General features: G+C 42.0%; 1 protein-coding gene across 3 annotated transcripts in view; it reads right to left on the bottom strand.

The window, feature by feature from the left end:
- ppargc1b (peroxisome proliferator-activated receptor gamma, coactivator 1 beta) overlaps nt 1-11,909 on the bottom strand; it is a 49,483-nt gene extending 37,574 nt beyond the window's left edge. For 2 of the 3 annotated variants that reach the window (XM_036568493.1, XM_036568494.1), the window contains exon 1: nt 11,818-11,909. In XM_036568493.1, the coding sequence (XP_036424386.1) occupies nt 11,818-11,898 (81 nt within the window). In that variant the 5' untranslated portion in view covers nt 11,899-11,909. Of the gene's footprint in view, nt 1-11,135; nt 11,573-11,817 lie in introns of those variants that run through there. The other variant, XM_036568495.1, reaches the window with a different exon arrangement.
- Between the last annotated feature and the right edge of the window lie 4,952 nt (nt 11,910-16,861).

Here is a 16,861-nt window from a genome sequence, read left to right as displayed (position 1 = left end):
GGCACGTGACTACACAGTTCACACAGCAGCGCAGCCATATTTGGAATAAAAGCTGGATTGAGTCAAACAGAGACAAAGAGCATTAGCGGAAGCTTTCCGCTAAGTTTCTTGGTGTATCGCTACACAAGCCTCTTCAGGGTATAAGAAAAAGTGCAATCTGACAATATATTTCCTCAGTCATTGGAACAAAAAGTAATATAGACGATAAGCAGCGTATCGTATCAATGCAGCTGCTGTCTGATAGGACACAAATTGGGTCTACAAAAGCACATGTGCTCCTCTGAACAAGCAAGGCTACTTTGAACTTCACAGCTGTCAGATCAAAGGGGGATGTTCCTTTGAGTTTTCCACAAACAAACAATCCCTGTTCTGTCAGCCCAATACCCGCCGTGTTCAAATGCAATCACACCAGGTTATGTCTTTATATGGGGAGAGGGGGCCAAATGCATGTAAATTATAATCTGCCAAACAAAGGTAAACAGCTATGAAACACCTGTCCTTTCTGATGAATCCTGCCTCATTCAGGCAGGAGATGTGAAAAGTGTCCTTTTTCTGTCCTAGAGATGGACAAATAATGCTAATTCTGGCCTTCAATGAAGCTGACCCTGAGTCAGATTTTGGTTTCCATCTATCTTTTTGCTTTACAACCAAGAAAGCAGGTAAAAACTGCTTCAGTTCTGCTGTAAATCTCAGACAGATCAGGTTAAAACTGGATCTAGCTGCCTACAGGCGAAAAGTGCCTTGCTGGGCTTCTCTGAATAATACATGGCCATGAAGCACGACCACTCCATCTCATGAGTGACCTTGCATCCCCATGCTGTAGAGTGAGCACCTCTAGGATCTCCTGATTGGTGAACACCCCACTGCGTGTGTCTTCTCCAGAGAATCAATCTGGGTCATGAACTGTAGCAATCATTTGTCTGGGTCTCAACTGAATGACCCAAAAGGCTGAAAATTTCCATCTGTTCTGACCATTTTACCCAATACTTCCATGTAATCCTGATTCCTTGAGCAGCTTTTTACAGCATGCGCACTGAGTAACTGCGTGGCCTGATTCCCATGTTCATATCAAGGATGAGGACAGTTGCACAGAGTTGTGAAAGTCCTTTGGGACTTTGGGCCAAACATCAGAGAGTGGCACTGGCAGGTAATCCATCTTTGTCCCTTCTCACCCCACTCATCAGCAGATTAGCAGACCCAGCTAGAGGTTTCTGTGTCACTGGCTGTCCTCCGAACGCAACTCCTGTTCCAGGCAGGCCCAGTACAGAGCAGGGAGAGAGGCCTACAGGGGGCAAAGTAACTCCACTGCCACTAACAGCAGAGCTACTCCACTAATGGATGCCTCAGGCACCCTCCATTGACAGCCATGTATCCGTGCATGTCTATTCTCTGCATTCCCTGTGCCTTGGATTCAAGAAAATCAGTTACTTAACTATACAGTGAGGGTTCACATGCTAATGAACATGATACAGGTTGGAGAAAAGTGGTCTCACAGAGCTGAGAATTACCTGTAACCGTCCCACTCAAAACCTCCTTTGATGTAAGCACTGTATGTCGCCACAAGCACAGCCTAGTCATGTATTTCTGGAAGCGAGTGGGAGTTTACACCTTTAGGGCCTCTGTCAGTGTGAATTAGTGGGTGTTTGCCACGGGATGTGGGAACCACTTATGCAAGTCGCAGGCTTGCTAGTGGAGAACAAAATGACTTACTCATCCACTATCCCCTATACTTCCTTTCATAACGGTTTCCTGTCTGTCCAGCTATGTGTAAAGGACACACCAGGGCAAAGTCATGGAGACGAGGCCATTATCTTCACTGTAACGTGCAATACCATTGTCTCTGGATTTCATTTCCTTAAGCTTAAGAAAGGGAGGAAACTGTCATCAGTGGTGCTGGTTAATATATTATCTATTGTCCGAGAGTTTTAACTGCTCTGTAGAGACATGCAGAGCAAGAACATTCTACAAAACCCATTCACCAGGTCCTAACAATTCTGTCTTTATTTAGCCTTTGTGCTAACCTTGAGCTACTGGCAAGACACAAATACTCGAGTATGCTTCTTCCATCTTAATGAACCTTCAGCAAGAGACGCCCCTAAAGCCTTTCACTCCACTATGAGGTCCTTCACTAGATCAACATGGAGTTCTATGGTGGTACCACCAAAACAAAACCATGCTCTCCACATGAAAGACCAGCCTCACATTCGTCATGACCTGACTTCTAAGTAGGCGGGATTTTACACCACAACACAAGCTGGCAACACATGGCTGTCATTACCATGTGACCGGCCTCTTGTATTCCAGCGTGTTGGCAGACTTAAGAGGCATTTATGAGAGTGATTTCCGCTTCAAGGGAAAGAGTTTTATGTGATCTGTATAACTTTTCTATCAAGCCAACTGACAGAGAATTCCACTATAGCACATTTTTAGAGCACCTGTCAGGGAAGCACAAGAAGTGTGAATGTCGAAAACAGCTTTATTCTTTAGAAATAATGTAACCCACCGAAAGCAGAAAACAAATTTTCAGGGAACTGTCAAGAAAGTATGTCAGGGTGCAAATTGTTTTCCTTCTGCGAAATAACCTCAAGAGAAATACACCCAAAGAAATCAATAAGCCATCACAGCCAGGTTGGATCCCTATCTGAACCTCCACCAATGTTTGTCTTCCTCACAAGCGTGTGCCTGAGGAGACTGATCCCCGAAACGTCCACTATATCTGCGACAAGAGTTGCACGAGGAAGATAAATAATACCTTAATGTAAAGTGCTGCGTTCCCACTGGGTTTTACCCATTAACAATGCATGTCGATTTCAAACTCTGGCAAGTACAAACTCTTGAGTTTGATATCAATTATCAGAAGAGGACGATGAAATGCTGTCTGTGTGATCATGTGGGAAAGCCAAATATTCAAATGTATGCAGTGAAAATGCTAATACAACCCGATGAGATTCCTCCTGCCCTCTCAGAGGCAGAGTGAGGCTAGAAATAGGGTCACGTGCAGCCTAGCTGCATGCGGGAGCCACTGAAAAGCACAAGGAGTGCTGAGAGAGTACATGAAAGGAGTAATGCAGGGAAAGGGAGAAAAAAAAGACATTCTGTAGAGTGTGCAGAATTCAAGCCTTTGACGAGGAATAAAACTGACTCCGGAACTTTCTCTTGTGATTGCTATAATTTTGCCTGGTGGCAAAGAACATCAACTGTAACCAAAGCCTGTCTTGGAGGGTTTAGCTCACTCTCCTGGTCTGGTAAGGACTGTTAAGGCCATGGGATAGCGCACTGTGGCTGAAAAATCAGCTGGTTCTCCTTGCGCATCAGCATTGGGGAATCTGAATTTGCCATAGATGTCTGAGAACCATCAAGCTATTTATAAATGCTCCAGGTCAAACTGAGATATATGTCTTTATATGGTCAATGTTATGCCTCTTTCAGAGGCTGCTTCTCTCATCACTCAAATGCCTGACCAGAGCAAGTGAAATCACCTAGAACGAGATAAGCCAAAATCTGGATAAGAGTCTGTTTTTTTTCTGTTGTTTGTTTTTTAATCATGCGCTCTTCAGTGAGTTTGAAGATCCAAATCACAACCAAAACAGTGTTGTGAAATGTCCCCGCTATGTATTTTACTGCCCTGTGCTCACGTCAGCATGAACAACAACTTTCTGTGTATATGGGTGGTACTTCAGGGTCTGTTACAAAACTACTCGTTACTACATAGTTGGCGTGCTTTGTGAATGGAAAAACACCCAGACATGCTGAATCATTCAGAAATTGCAAGTCCGTACCAGTAAAAGATATGTTACAGTTCACAAAGCTCCACATCCGGATCCTGTTAAACCACTGCTTTAAGCATTATAATCAGAAAGAAACGTGGTCATGTGACCCTATTTTTACATAGTAAGTGATTCGAGTAAGAGGGAGGAGGTGCTCACACATTTTGGCAATGTCATCACAGTCAGCATATATTTTGAAGTTATGGAACAGCATGTATGCAACATAATTATAGGTGGAGGGGGAGAAATGCAGCAGGGTAAGAAATACAATGAGGTGGGTGGATTTGTAGGTAACTTTAGAATCTCACACGAGCTACGTGACTTGACTAAAACCGTTGGGACTCCTTGTCTTTCGGACACTTTCCCTCCGGCTGAGCTCGTAACATATATTCAGATCACCTGCCTGCACACCCCTTAGCCATTTGTATGCACATCGTTACCGTATTATTTAATTGAGACTGGGTTCAAAGTGAGAGTACCGTATGAGTAAAGCCAGCCTTGACTGGCTAAGAAAGTGACAAACTGCAGAGCTGTAGTCACGCTACCAATAGCTAAGCCTGCCAAGCTAAAGTTCACTGTTGAATTAGGTCACAGGCACCAAGGCAGTGAAGCAGAGAGGAGATTCCATTCACCTGTAATGGTGCCGATCTGGTGAACACCTTTTATCGTGCCAGACCACCTCACTGAAGATAATGGAATTACACAGTTTTTTGCAGGGCATGGCAAGAGGCCCAGCAAGTCAGGAGTTCACAGAGAGAGAGAGAGAGAGAGAGAGAGAGAGAGAGAGAGAAAGTGACCCACTGAAAGATCTCTAGTTATTTCTCCCAAACTAGAACACCATGTGGAGGAACACTGTGGTGCTTTGTTGCTGCGAGAGGCGCGGGTCCCCTCGCCTGTGCCGTCCCTTGCTCTCCTTGCGGTGGACGGAAAGTTTCCAGAAGGTGCGAGTAGTGGCCTGCGCCCTTATAAATGCTGCCAGTTTCCATAAACTCTGTAGCAGCGTTTACTAAATCCCTGTAGCCCACAGCAACATGTTTATCTGGCAACTCATGATCTTCACTCCCTGTTCCTGCCGCATTCCCCTGGGTGTGAAACCTCTTGTTCATGATCTGTTGTGTGAGCCTGCTCGAAACACTCCCTAAAAAGTCAACAGTGGACTGGGCCTAAATTATCTGCAATGTAATGATAGCAGTGTATTTTAAAGAGATCACCATGGGTCAGTTTGTTGTGTAATGAAAGAAATAGGCGATAGATAGAACCATGGGACAACATAAATAGAGAAAATAAAACCAGGAAAAGACAGGCCACTAATAAACACTTCCCCATCTCCTCTCAACAGAGTTCCAGCTATTGTGCTATATCAGGTGTAGCTGCTGGATGTGCCTGACATCCGCCATGAGAGCATAATAATTCATACAAAAAATGCACCCAGGTTCTATTTACGTCTGAAGCTTTGAAAAATATATAAAGCAACGCTCTGCACTAAAGATAGCCCGTTAGTTTTCTAGGTTCACATAATCCTGCTGATTGCTGATCTGAGATTCGTCTATGTCATGACTGATTAGCTTCAAGATGCTTCTTGGCAACAGCTGTATGCTATTTTAACATCCGGCACTGACAGAACCATACATAAAACATTAGCAAACAAATCCGCAGACAAATGTCTTATTTGCCTTTAACCAATCAAAGATAGCATTTCTTTGAGCATGATGATCAAAACAGGGTGAACAGAGTTCAAAGTCCATAGTATCAAGGGCACAACTAAAACAACGCCTCGAACTTGAGTTTTAATGAAGTATTTCACAGGTTTCTTTTGTCTCATGCGAGTCTTTACCAGTTTGAGCTTGCCCTCCCCTGATGTTATATTACCATGGCGGGGTGTGCTGCACTGCTCCTCTACTAATCCAAAACATGCGGAAATTTCCTCCCACCTTTAACTGCTTCACAACTAGGTGATTGTGTCTTCCACCAGCCTCCAGCTGAAATGAATGCTTTTCTCAACAAATGGGGTCACATGTGCTAGTCAAATGCAGACACTATCATCATGACTACTACAGGTACACCAGAGTTTGGACATTACTCGCTCCACATTAGGTGTGTAAATGTTGAACAGTCCTTTCTTCAATACCCACATGGAGTCCTCATATCTCCTCAACTGCCAACCTTTGGCTCATATTTTGTTATGCAAGACTGTTTCAGTGGCACCAGTGTGCAATTTTCTGGTGCAGATTTGGCTGGCTGGCCACCTCAGACCAGACATTCCACTTTAACACTGACTGCAATTTGAGATTTGGCTAACTCACACAACATTTTACTATCCTCAATAATAATATTCAGTTATTATCAGCTCCACTTAACATATATGTACACTTCGTAATTCTACAATTACAGATTGTTCATCTGTTTTTAGCATACTGTTTTAGCAATGATCAGGACCCCACAGGACCACCTACAGATTTTATTTGGGTGGTGGATCATTCTCAGCACCGCAGTGACATTGACGTGGTGGTGGTGGTACAAGTAGATCAGACACAGGAGTGCTGCTGGGGTTTTAAAACACTGTGTCCACTCAGGTCCACCTTGTAAATATAAAGTCAGAGACAGTTGCACAACTGCTGTTGTATAGTTTGTTTTAGTCATCTTCTAGTCCTTCATCAGTGTTCACAGGACACTGTTAGCTGAATATTGTTGGCTGGAGGACTACTGTAAGTATTCAGTAAGTAAGTATCCAGCATTGAAACTGTGGTGTTTAAAAACTCCGGCAGCACTGCACACACCAACACACCACCACCACGTCAGTGTCACTGCAGTGCTGAGAATGATCAACTACCCAAATAACATCTGCTCTGCGGTGGTCCATTCAAGAACAGGGTAAAAGGGGGCTAACAAAGTATGCAGAGAAACACATACAGCCTGTAATCGTAGAACTACAAAGTGCACCTATATGGTAAGTGGAGCTGATAAAATGGACAATGGGTGTAGAAATCAGGTAGGTGTACCTAATAAAGTGCTCAGCAAGTGTATTTTGTGCATTTATTTCACATAATAAGCAGGTGGTGAGCTGAATTGTCTGGGGATGACACACCTGTGACCTTGTTTAGATTGCAAATTTGCTGTCCCAAGCCAGTTTGGTTTTGCAAATGATGACCACTGCAAACAATGACCTCAACAGCCTGGCTAACCTCAGGCAGGTTCAACTCAGTGCGCTCAATCTGGTCAGCTGTATTAGCACAAGCACGCTGATGCTGTATTATCATTAAAAATTTAGATTAATAGGCATGCACTGATATGAAAATTGTGGGCCAACGTCGAGATAAACAAACATTTATAAAATGTAGAAACTGGGATTAGATCCAGCCAAATTAGCATTACGGAGAAATATAACATTTATTTCTGCAGGGTTACAAATTAGGGATGTGCATCCCAACTAATTTTGATATTCCAGTATATGCAAGAGTTTTAGAAAGGATATCCGGTTAACCATGGGTGAGAAAAAGTACTTTGGCCGAAATTAAAGAATGGTGTACTACTTTGTGGTGTTCAGAGGATAAACAAATCAGACGCATCAAAGTTGAGCAGCAAGCAGAGGATACATTTGACAACATGTTTTATTATTCAGAAAAAGCAGAGAAAATGAGTTGTTTTTGTAGTGGATGAGTAAAGTACACTGCCTCTTCAGATGTGAGTTAAAACTGACACACTTACTCACAAACACGAGCAAAACCAGAACATTTGACAGCTTTGTTAAAACATTAAAGTGGCGTTTCATTGTGTTGTTAGTCCGTTTCTCCATCTTCCTCTGATGAAATGGAACAAGTAGCCGAATAGCAGTTTCACTGTTTGAATACAGGCGAGGCACTTTGAACAGTTAACCAAGTACTCAAGTATTCGTGTCCATTATTACAAATGCAGTAAAATGAATGACATTTTAGTGCAGTGGCCCAGCACTGTCTAAACATTCTGCTCTTTCAGAGTACAATGAATACCGGTTTGAAATATCCATGAAATCTAAACATCTTTCTGATGCCAATAATGTTATTTTAAGCCATTACATACTGAAACCAATATGATGCTGATATCATTGTGCATCCATACTACTAATAAAATAACAATATCTTTCTCATACAGTAGCAGTATGGAACTTCACAATGCTGTAAACAATTCCAAAACAACAAAGTTACTTAGATCAATACTGCATCCTGCCTTACAAACAGTACAGAAGCTCTGCTCTGCACCTGACCATTTGTAGAAAGATGAGAAATATTCATGAAGGCACAACCCAAGGCTAGGTCAACAGACCAGCAGTAGAGGACTAGCCATCTATTATAGGCTAAATGGCCTCTCACATGACTTAATACATCGTTCACTGAGAAGAGTGTAGCTTACATGAATACTAATGTGACTAACACAAGCTCAAGAATGCTAAAGTACATGTTGAAAGGCTGAGAGATATTCAGATCATTTCTGAGATTGTGTTAAAGGGGAATTCCAAATGTTTCAAAACGTGTGCAGAATTAACTCATTCAGATGTAAACAAAGTCAATCAGAGCGGTTTCATGTGAAATGTGCCATTCTAGAGAAGCATAACAAGTAAGAATTGTTCACAAAGGTGGTGATAGGAACCAGACATCTGAAGCATTTAATGTATCTAAAAGTAAACTCAGTCAGAAAGCAATTATATTAAATGGTTACAAATACACTGCCTGATGCCTGAGACATTATATTATGATCATTTTGAGATAATATATTGGCCTAAAATGTGTTTCTTAAAAGATGATCATGGCGGAGGGGTACATAGAGGGTGCTGTAAGGCAAAATAGTCCCCAATGAAAAGTTATTTTTCTCAGATTTGCCATTATTTTATCATTTTACATTAGATATAAAAACATGTATGTTCATGGTCATTTTGGATAGCAAATAAAATGCCTACATTCACATCAATCCACTCTGAATTATGCAGAAATGTTGAGGAATCAGTTTTAATCCTCTTTAAGGATTCCCATAACATATGATGCAAAGAGGAAGTTTCTCACTCCTCTCTTGCCTGGAGGTGCACACCTGGGGACTCAAAGCAAAGGTTAACCTTTGAAGCCAATTGTGCAATCAGCTGCCAATGGATTAGTTTGTATTAATTATTGATATCTGATCCCCCCACTGTCCACAGTTTCCCCCCATGCAGTCAGAAATGGATACAGATCCATGATTGTGCATTCACACACGCCTGCTCAGATTCCCTGAGGCACTCCTCAAAGCTGCATGACATGCCTCTGAGGCACTGATGGAGGAAGCAGCCAGTCTAATAATCACTCGCCAAGGAAAGAGGCAACTTCTTGGTGAGAACATGCTACAGAGTAATTGGGGTGAATCCATAGGAGACCCACGGAGGAGGTGAAAAAAAGCGCAGTCCTGCGAGCTGCATTCCAACTAAATAAAATTCCACGTGCCAGGGGCGACCAAGTGCTCAATATCAGCACTCATTATCGGCGCCTTACAAATTAATACACTCAAGAATATTGGATTTCTTAAAAATGAAAATCAAAGTGAAATTAGATATAATGAGCCAGCTTCCTGACATCATATCGAATGCAGCATCTTAAGCATGCACATCTCTTTCACCGTTTTATTGAAGCAGCTTTGATTTTTCCAGCTAAAAGCCACTGTGAAGGAAAATAAGAAGTGGAAGCGCTTAAGTAAACAGGCATACACAGAGACCATTGTCTGAACCTTCTTTAAAGAGCATGTCGGCTCTGCATATTTATGGTGGCGAATTAGCATAAAATTATCAGCGGCCATGCTGGGTGACACTGAGCTGTGTGGGTAGAAACATTTTAAGGTGTAAATACATTTGCCTGTGTCTGTCAAGACAGGTGACTCAGCCTGTATCTCGGACGCAGAACACATAGCACTGCAGTGCCGCATATCACGACAACTCTCTCTCTCTCTGTGTCTAGTAAGCCTGAGAGAGAGCTGGTGCAGTATAATGTCCATCTAAATCTGCGTCTCTCAGATTCTCTGCAGTCCTTTCATCAAAACACACACAGCAGTTCATGTACGAATCTGGATCCGGACATAACCTGGTAATGGCTGGTGTGTCAGGTCACATGGGACACAGGCCTTGAACCATGAAGCCATTTTTTAAGTGTGTTTCCTACTCAGATGATTGACCTATTTAGAGCACTTTTGGTTATTTCGAAAGAACAGACTAACAACCATCTGCAGAAAGAGTTTCTGTTTATATGATGTGCCTTAATACCTGGATCCAACTTCCTATACCACACTATCAAGCACGTTATATCCAAGCCTACAGCAAAACAAGTCTTAAGTGCTTGTGCGTGGGTTTGGTTTAGCTTAAACCCCAATCTAGATGGCTTCTGGATTAGCCAGTATTAATTATTCCATCAGGGAGCTGATTAAGAGAGAAAAAACAGTCGAAGTTGTTATTATGAGTAGCAGGCAGCACTTCTCTCTGGCTCTCTCCAGCGTAAATGGTGAATTATGAGTCGTGATGTAAGGCGCTCCGTTCTGCGCATGCGCAGTCCCTTGCAGCCCGGAGGAGGGCGCGCGCGTCAGCGGCCCCGCCCCCTTCCTGCTACTACGTGGAGCGGCAGCGAGCACATGACTGCAGCAGCGGCGCGCGCTCGGGCTCCGGTCACGAGGATGGAGTACTATTACAGTCCAGACGGTGCGGTCAACCCAATAACCCCCGCGACGAACGCGAGAACATAAGATAAAGCCACCTGAGCTTCATCACCTCCAGCACACAGCACCGGAGCGGCGGCACAGCGCGCTTCCTGTAAAGCTGCGCGGCTTCATTATCATCATTATCACCACCATCATCATCATCATCACTGCGTTCAGTCACACGTCAACCCTAACTTTCCGCCAACATTTCATTCACTCACTCACTCACGTTGCGAGTGGGCGCGCGCCACTACTGTACTCCAACGGTCCGACTGATTTGAATCAAAACACCTCCTGTAAAATCCATTACTAAGCACGTGACTAACGTAACTAAACAAAACACATATTGTAATATTCCAAAACACCTTTAGTGATATCTATTGCTAAGCACGTGACTCACCCCAACATGGTTTTACTAGTAAAAAAACACAGTGAAGGCTTAACCGCGCAGTATTTCCCTGTTTAGGCTTAAATTCCATCCCGCACGACGAATCTGCTCATAAAACTACACTACTACCCACAGTCCACAACCCAGGATCCTATAGTGAAAGTAACAGCAACGCCGCCTTAAACTGTTACCAAACTCAATCTGTTACCAAACTCATCAGTTACCAAACTCATCAGTTACGCAAACGCAACTCTTCTTCGGTTACGCAAACAAATTATTATCAATTACAGTTGGTTCACCTTTTTCCAGTCCCATATGGCGACCCATTCAGAGCACCACGTACAGTCCCCACTCTCAGACCATCAGCCCCCTCAAAAGTTGTTCAACTTCACGTATTAGTCACAGGTGATGTTTATGCGCTGATGAATATGAAGCCTGCACTGGTATGCAGATTTAACAATAAGCCAGTATCGCTGATGTGGGTACCTGGTGAATACCTGGGAAAACACAAGCCCTTTCTGCAAAGTCTGGTTTTCATATTTAATATTTCTATTCGTTTGACCCACAATCTCTCGCCATAACGCACTTTAAGTTCAAGTTCACGCGGCCAGCACCCACGTGTCAGACTCGCCGGGCAATTCCTATGATTTTTTGGCAAATCCACTCATTTCCAAGTTTTGCCGTCATAATCATTCCTAATGCCTAAAATGGCTCATTTTAACTACGTTAAAAATGCAGGGCTAAACGAATTATTATTCACTCTGCAACTCAAAGGCGAAACGGTTTCCGCCAATTCCTCCAAACTCCACGTGAAGCCCAGACGTCAGGGCTTCAAGACACCGGCTGCACGGAGCGGAGACTGTCCCAGCATCGAGCTCCACACTCGCGCCGCTGCGCCGAGACACGGGGGATAACGCGCAAAAGCACGGCCCGGGTGGCACGGCCGCAGCCCTGGCCTGACGAAAAATGAGCATCCCTTACCTGGCTTCCAGAGTTTTCTGTCAGGTAATTGAAGACAAAGGAAGAGAGCTCCTCATCTAACAGGGAAACGCAGTCCGCCATCTTCTAGAGAATGAGATCCGAGAAGTCAGAGGAGGGGGGTATACAGGTTGGCTCGCTTGCAGTGACCAAGTTCAGCCGCCTGGAGGCAGCATACGGACCGCACTCACTTACTGTTACAAAACTGTTACCAAACGCGCTAACTATTCCAGTGTGGCTAAATGCGCACTTTCTGCTCATGGATAATCCACACAGCACGGGAGATAAGGGCATGATGCCGTGGGAAAATTGTGCAGGCTGTGATGGGCACGATGGACTGACTGCCCACCAAATCCACTCCTAAAGCGTTAAGCACTGTCTCTACAGGGAGTCAAACTGCTGGTGCTGCTTCAAACAGCTCAAGGCCTATGACTCATTTCTACGGCAAGCTTTGCCTGTCTTTTACTTCCACATCAGTGCCAACCAGATTTAGACTAAGAGATATTCCCCACAAACACCTGCAGGATGTATACATTTGCACATTTCACACATCCTACAACGTTTATAACTGCCTTATTAACCTATTAAAGGACCCACATCATGGAAAGCCAGCGTTTCCTGTTTTTCAGTGTATGTAAACATTGTTAAAGTTTCAAAACATAAGCTTACATATATCTGAACATACAATCGTACCAGGGCAAGTTACATGCTCTGTTGATTTTATAAATAAAATAACTACACGTTCTATAGACAACACACTTCTGCACATTTTAATGCATTATCGCTGTTTGTTTGCTAAATTTTATATTTCATGTTTTTTTTTTCCCCCCAATATGATACATTTAGCAAATAAACAGTTATAATACTAAATTTAAGATATTAGAAAATATATATACGTAAATACACACACACACACACACATACACACACACACACACACACACACACACACACACACACACACACACACATACACACACATACACATATATTTAAGCAATAGAACTCGAAAGGGAGTGTGTTATCTCGAAATAACATCACGGCTGTGATTTGGACGCAGGCACAAGCCAAAGGCATTAGCCAGAAATGAACCAAATACCATTTGCCAAACGTGTAGTCTCATCTTCAGAGTCTGACCAAATTGGGCTGAGCCATAGAACTGCCGCAATATCAAGTATAGCCCAGTTTTGTCAATTTTTGCTAGATCAATATTAATGTTGTTTTGTTCCAGCCAGTCTGTAAAGCATTTTACAGCCCATTTTGTTTGGCGAATGGTTTCGGTTCATTTCTGGCTAATTCCAGTTAGGTAGATAATATAGCCCAAAGTTATGGTGCAAATAATATTTTATTTTGTTGTTTAGAAAATAGAAAATGCTCCATTTAAGTTTGGGAGATTTTTACACTTTTAATTTGACTGTATATGTTGTGGCATCTGCCATGGGTTGCGTAACATACAGCATGTATGTTAATATGCGTGTTTTAATGGCACAGTAACAAAAACATGGAATTAAGAGAGGTTGCAAATGGTTATGTAAAATACAAGAAAAGTGCAGGATGTGGGGTCTTAATTGGGCATATCTGACATTTTAAACCTCCTTTGGTCCAGACATTCTCTGAGCTTGCTTAAGCACACATCTAAAGATTGAATCAATGGCTAAAAGTGAGTTTTTATCATTTAATTTATCATATCTAATATAATATAATGTTTTGGTTAAATGGGACTACTGATTATTAACAAAACAATTTAAAGATCCCAATTATATGAAAACTTTGTGTAATCAACCAGAACAAGCTGTGGCTTTTTTCTGTGTCAAACTGAATTTAGCTGCTGGGCATTAATGGGTTAAAATAGTGCCATTCCTTTTTTCTATGTGGACAAATTAGACCCTTATGACTGAAACTACCGCAAACAAACTCAGTATTAAATGTTTACATGTTATATATACAATTTTCCCAAATTACATGGCATTAACTATAAAATTCTTCTCATGTGTTTCCTGTCAACGTCATCTGGGAGTCAGAAATATGTGGGAGTTGTTGAAAGGCTTTCAGTAATGATGCTGAAGCACACTGCCATTTTCTCATTGCCTGTTATTTACAGATTTTAAGGATCTTGAGACATGCTGTTGATCTACTCATTGTAATCAGAGTGACTCATTTGTTTACTCCAGCTCTTGCTTCAGCACCGACCAAAACAAATGATTCCGCTCCATCTTTGTCAGAACAGCAGGACCTACACTGCTGCATAGACTGACATCAAATCAAAGTGAAACATCTTGGAAATAATAAATGAGAGAACACTGTATGCAGTAGAGTGCAATAAATTTGAATCAACAAGCCTTTAAAGGAGTGTTACACCTTCTCAGCCAATCAGAAGTGCCCTCAGGCTTACAGACTATTGAACTGCATTCTGACAACCCAGCTATCGACCAAACCCATGCTGTTTTAATGTTTGAGGTCAGAGGGAGTAATTCAAAGACATGCCTAGCATAGGAAAGCACGCTAAACAGTGCTGAATAAAGGTTCTGTCAATCCAGCAACTGAAAAAAGTTTCCTCCTGCTTGAGAGATGGAGGTAAACATGTTCTTTTGGGTAATCTGTGTTTCCATTATATCACAAATTCAGGTTTATTCAAACATATAAACTTTCTGCAATGTGTTTCAGTTGCCTGGTGGTCTTCTTCACTGATAAATGTCCAAACACTTAGACCTTAACCTCTTTAAAATCCCATCTTACTACATCCTTATTATCCAGTAATTACATAGATTATAATGCAACAGTGTTATTCATAAGTTATACAAGTGAGCACTAAAAGTTTGAACCCACTGACCATTTACTATGAATGTTTGGGAATTGTGAGCCGATGCTCACCAGTACAGCACTGTGCAAAAGTCAGAGACCACCTTTAATTTATTCAATTTCCAGTGAAAACAGCCAATAAGCACAAGTTTTTGAGGAGAACATGTATAGCTGTCAAGCCATTATTAAGAAAAGGAAGCAGACAAAATTAGTAAATCAAACAAAGAAGCTGCTAATGTTCTCAGAACAATGGATCGACCCACACCGTGTATGGCCCTCAACATCATTCAGCGTGTTTGAGATTAGCAGAAAGTGCGACCAACTTCAATGACAATGATATTGAAAGCAATCTCCTGAAAAGAATGGCAAATGAATTTAAAAGAGAGGAATGCTGCTATATAAAATGTACAAATTGGGATCCAGCTAGATCTAAGCTAAATCTAAACATTTCTCCAATGCCATATTTTTTTAACCCCTTAAAAGGCCAAGGACCACCTGCATACTTCTATAACCTAAGAATAGCTTAGCTTGTTTGCATTAAAGAAGCTGTAGTTACTGAATAATAAGCCTTACTATGTAATAAGCCTGAGATTTTAAGGGGTTAAAAAGCAACTATCTGCTGATACCAGTATGATTCTGATATCACTGTGCGTCACTGCTAATCACTTCACCGGATGGCTCAGAAGATGGAGTTAAGGATGTTCTTTTGGCTATTGTATGAGTTCAGTTATTTCTGTTGTGCATTAAATTAAATTTAGCTTATTATTGTTTCCACTATTTAACCAATTCAACCTATTTAACCAATTCAGTTACAAAACATGTGCTTCTGTGATCTGTTTCAGCTGCCTTACAATCTGTTTCGCAGTTAGACACTGTCACACACTGGCACTAGGTCATATTTAAATACCTGATCTGATGGCTTTTGACCTCTGAATGTAGCAAAGGAACTTTGATCTCCTTATCGTGACACAACCGGACCATGAGAACTGTTGGTCCTAGAGCTGAAGAGAAACAATAATAAACCAGATCAGTGATAAGAGCAGAGGGATTGGATGACATTATTTGGCTGATGCAACCGTATCAAAGAGCACAAAAGGCCAGTGACAGTCTGGAATTCAAGATCTCTTTTTACAGCCCACTGACAACCCCCCACCACCAAGCCCCCCCCCAAGTGTGAGTGTTACTTATACATGCCACCTGCTACAAGGGTGTGAAAGGTTACTGGAGTGACTGGCCGGCCTTTTCGGACAGCTGTTGGAGTAAAAACTCAGAGCTGTCTGTAAGTATCAATCAGTGGAATACCCCATTTCATCAGTCGCATTATCTTATTGATTAGCCCGGAAGGCCTTGACTCGTCGAGGTCAATAGTGTTGTCCAGTCCTAGTTGTCCATAGGCAACAGTCAATACAATTCACACTTTGTTTTCCGAAGCTGATGTGCGCACACTAAGTAAAGCACGTGATGAGTTTTTTACCTTATGATCAAGGGGGGTTTTAATGGACACACTGTGTTGCTTTTGAGAAGTTTTTTCTCCCAGCCGATTTAAGTCCCTATTCAAATAGAGAAGTGCTTGTCAGTTTGAGGAGGCTTAATAGAGGCTCTGGTGTGGAGGCGCGGACACTGAGAGACGACATCTATCAAAGAGAAGTTTCATTCTTCCCTATCAACTTAACAAAAGTACTAATTTGCCAAGTCCAGCGCTGAAGGCTAATTTAGGTGATATATGCCAAAGCTGTTCCTTCACTGAGAAAAATAGGAAATGTTAAGTCTTCTTTCAGATGAGAACAACGTGTTGCAAAAGTGCAGAAGATCTCTGGGATTTTCCTAGTCACAAGACAATTCAATTAAGACACAGAGAACAAAAACAAACCCACAGTTTTTGTTTTTGTCCATTTTGTATGGTGCTGACCTTTCTGCTAGACAGATTCATGCTTAAAAGAATAAGATGTAATAAGAGAAGAGTCATATATGACTGTAGTAATGTGAATGTTGGTGCTTCATACATTACTGTGCAGAAGTCAGAGAACAGCCTCAATTTATTTAATGTCCAGTCAAACAGCCATTATGTACAAGGTATTCATTTTTCAGGTATACTTATGAGGAATAGATATAAGATCATCTATCTGCATAAGGAAGAGGAAAATAAATAAACAGGAGTTTCCAAACCTGGAGTTCAAAAAATGGTTAGTTAAGTCTATGCAAGACCTGGTAGACCACCAAAACCTTGCTTCTGATCCGAAAAAATCCA

Source organism: Colossoma macropomum, unplaced genomic scaffold (genome assembly GCF_904425465.1).
Source record: "Colossoma macropomum unplaced genomic scaffold, Colossoma_macropomum, whole genome shotgun sequence".
NCBI classification, from domain to species: domain Eukaryota; kingdom Metazoa; phylum Chordata; class Actinopteri; order Characiformes; family Serrasalmidae; genus Colossoma; species Colossoma macropomum.
Note: the sequence above shows the minus strand (reverse complement) of the source record. Positions and strands in the feature narration are given on the sequence as shown.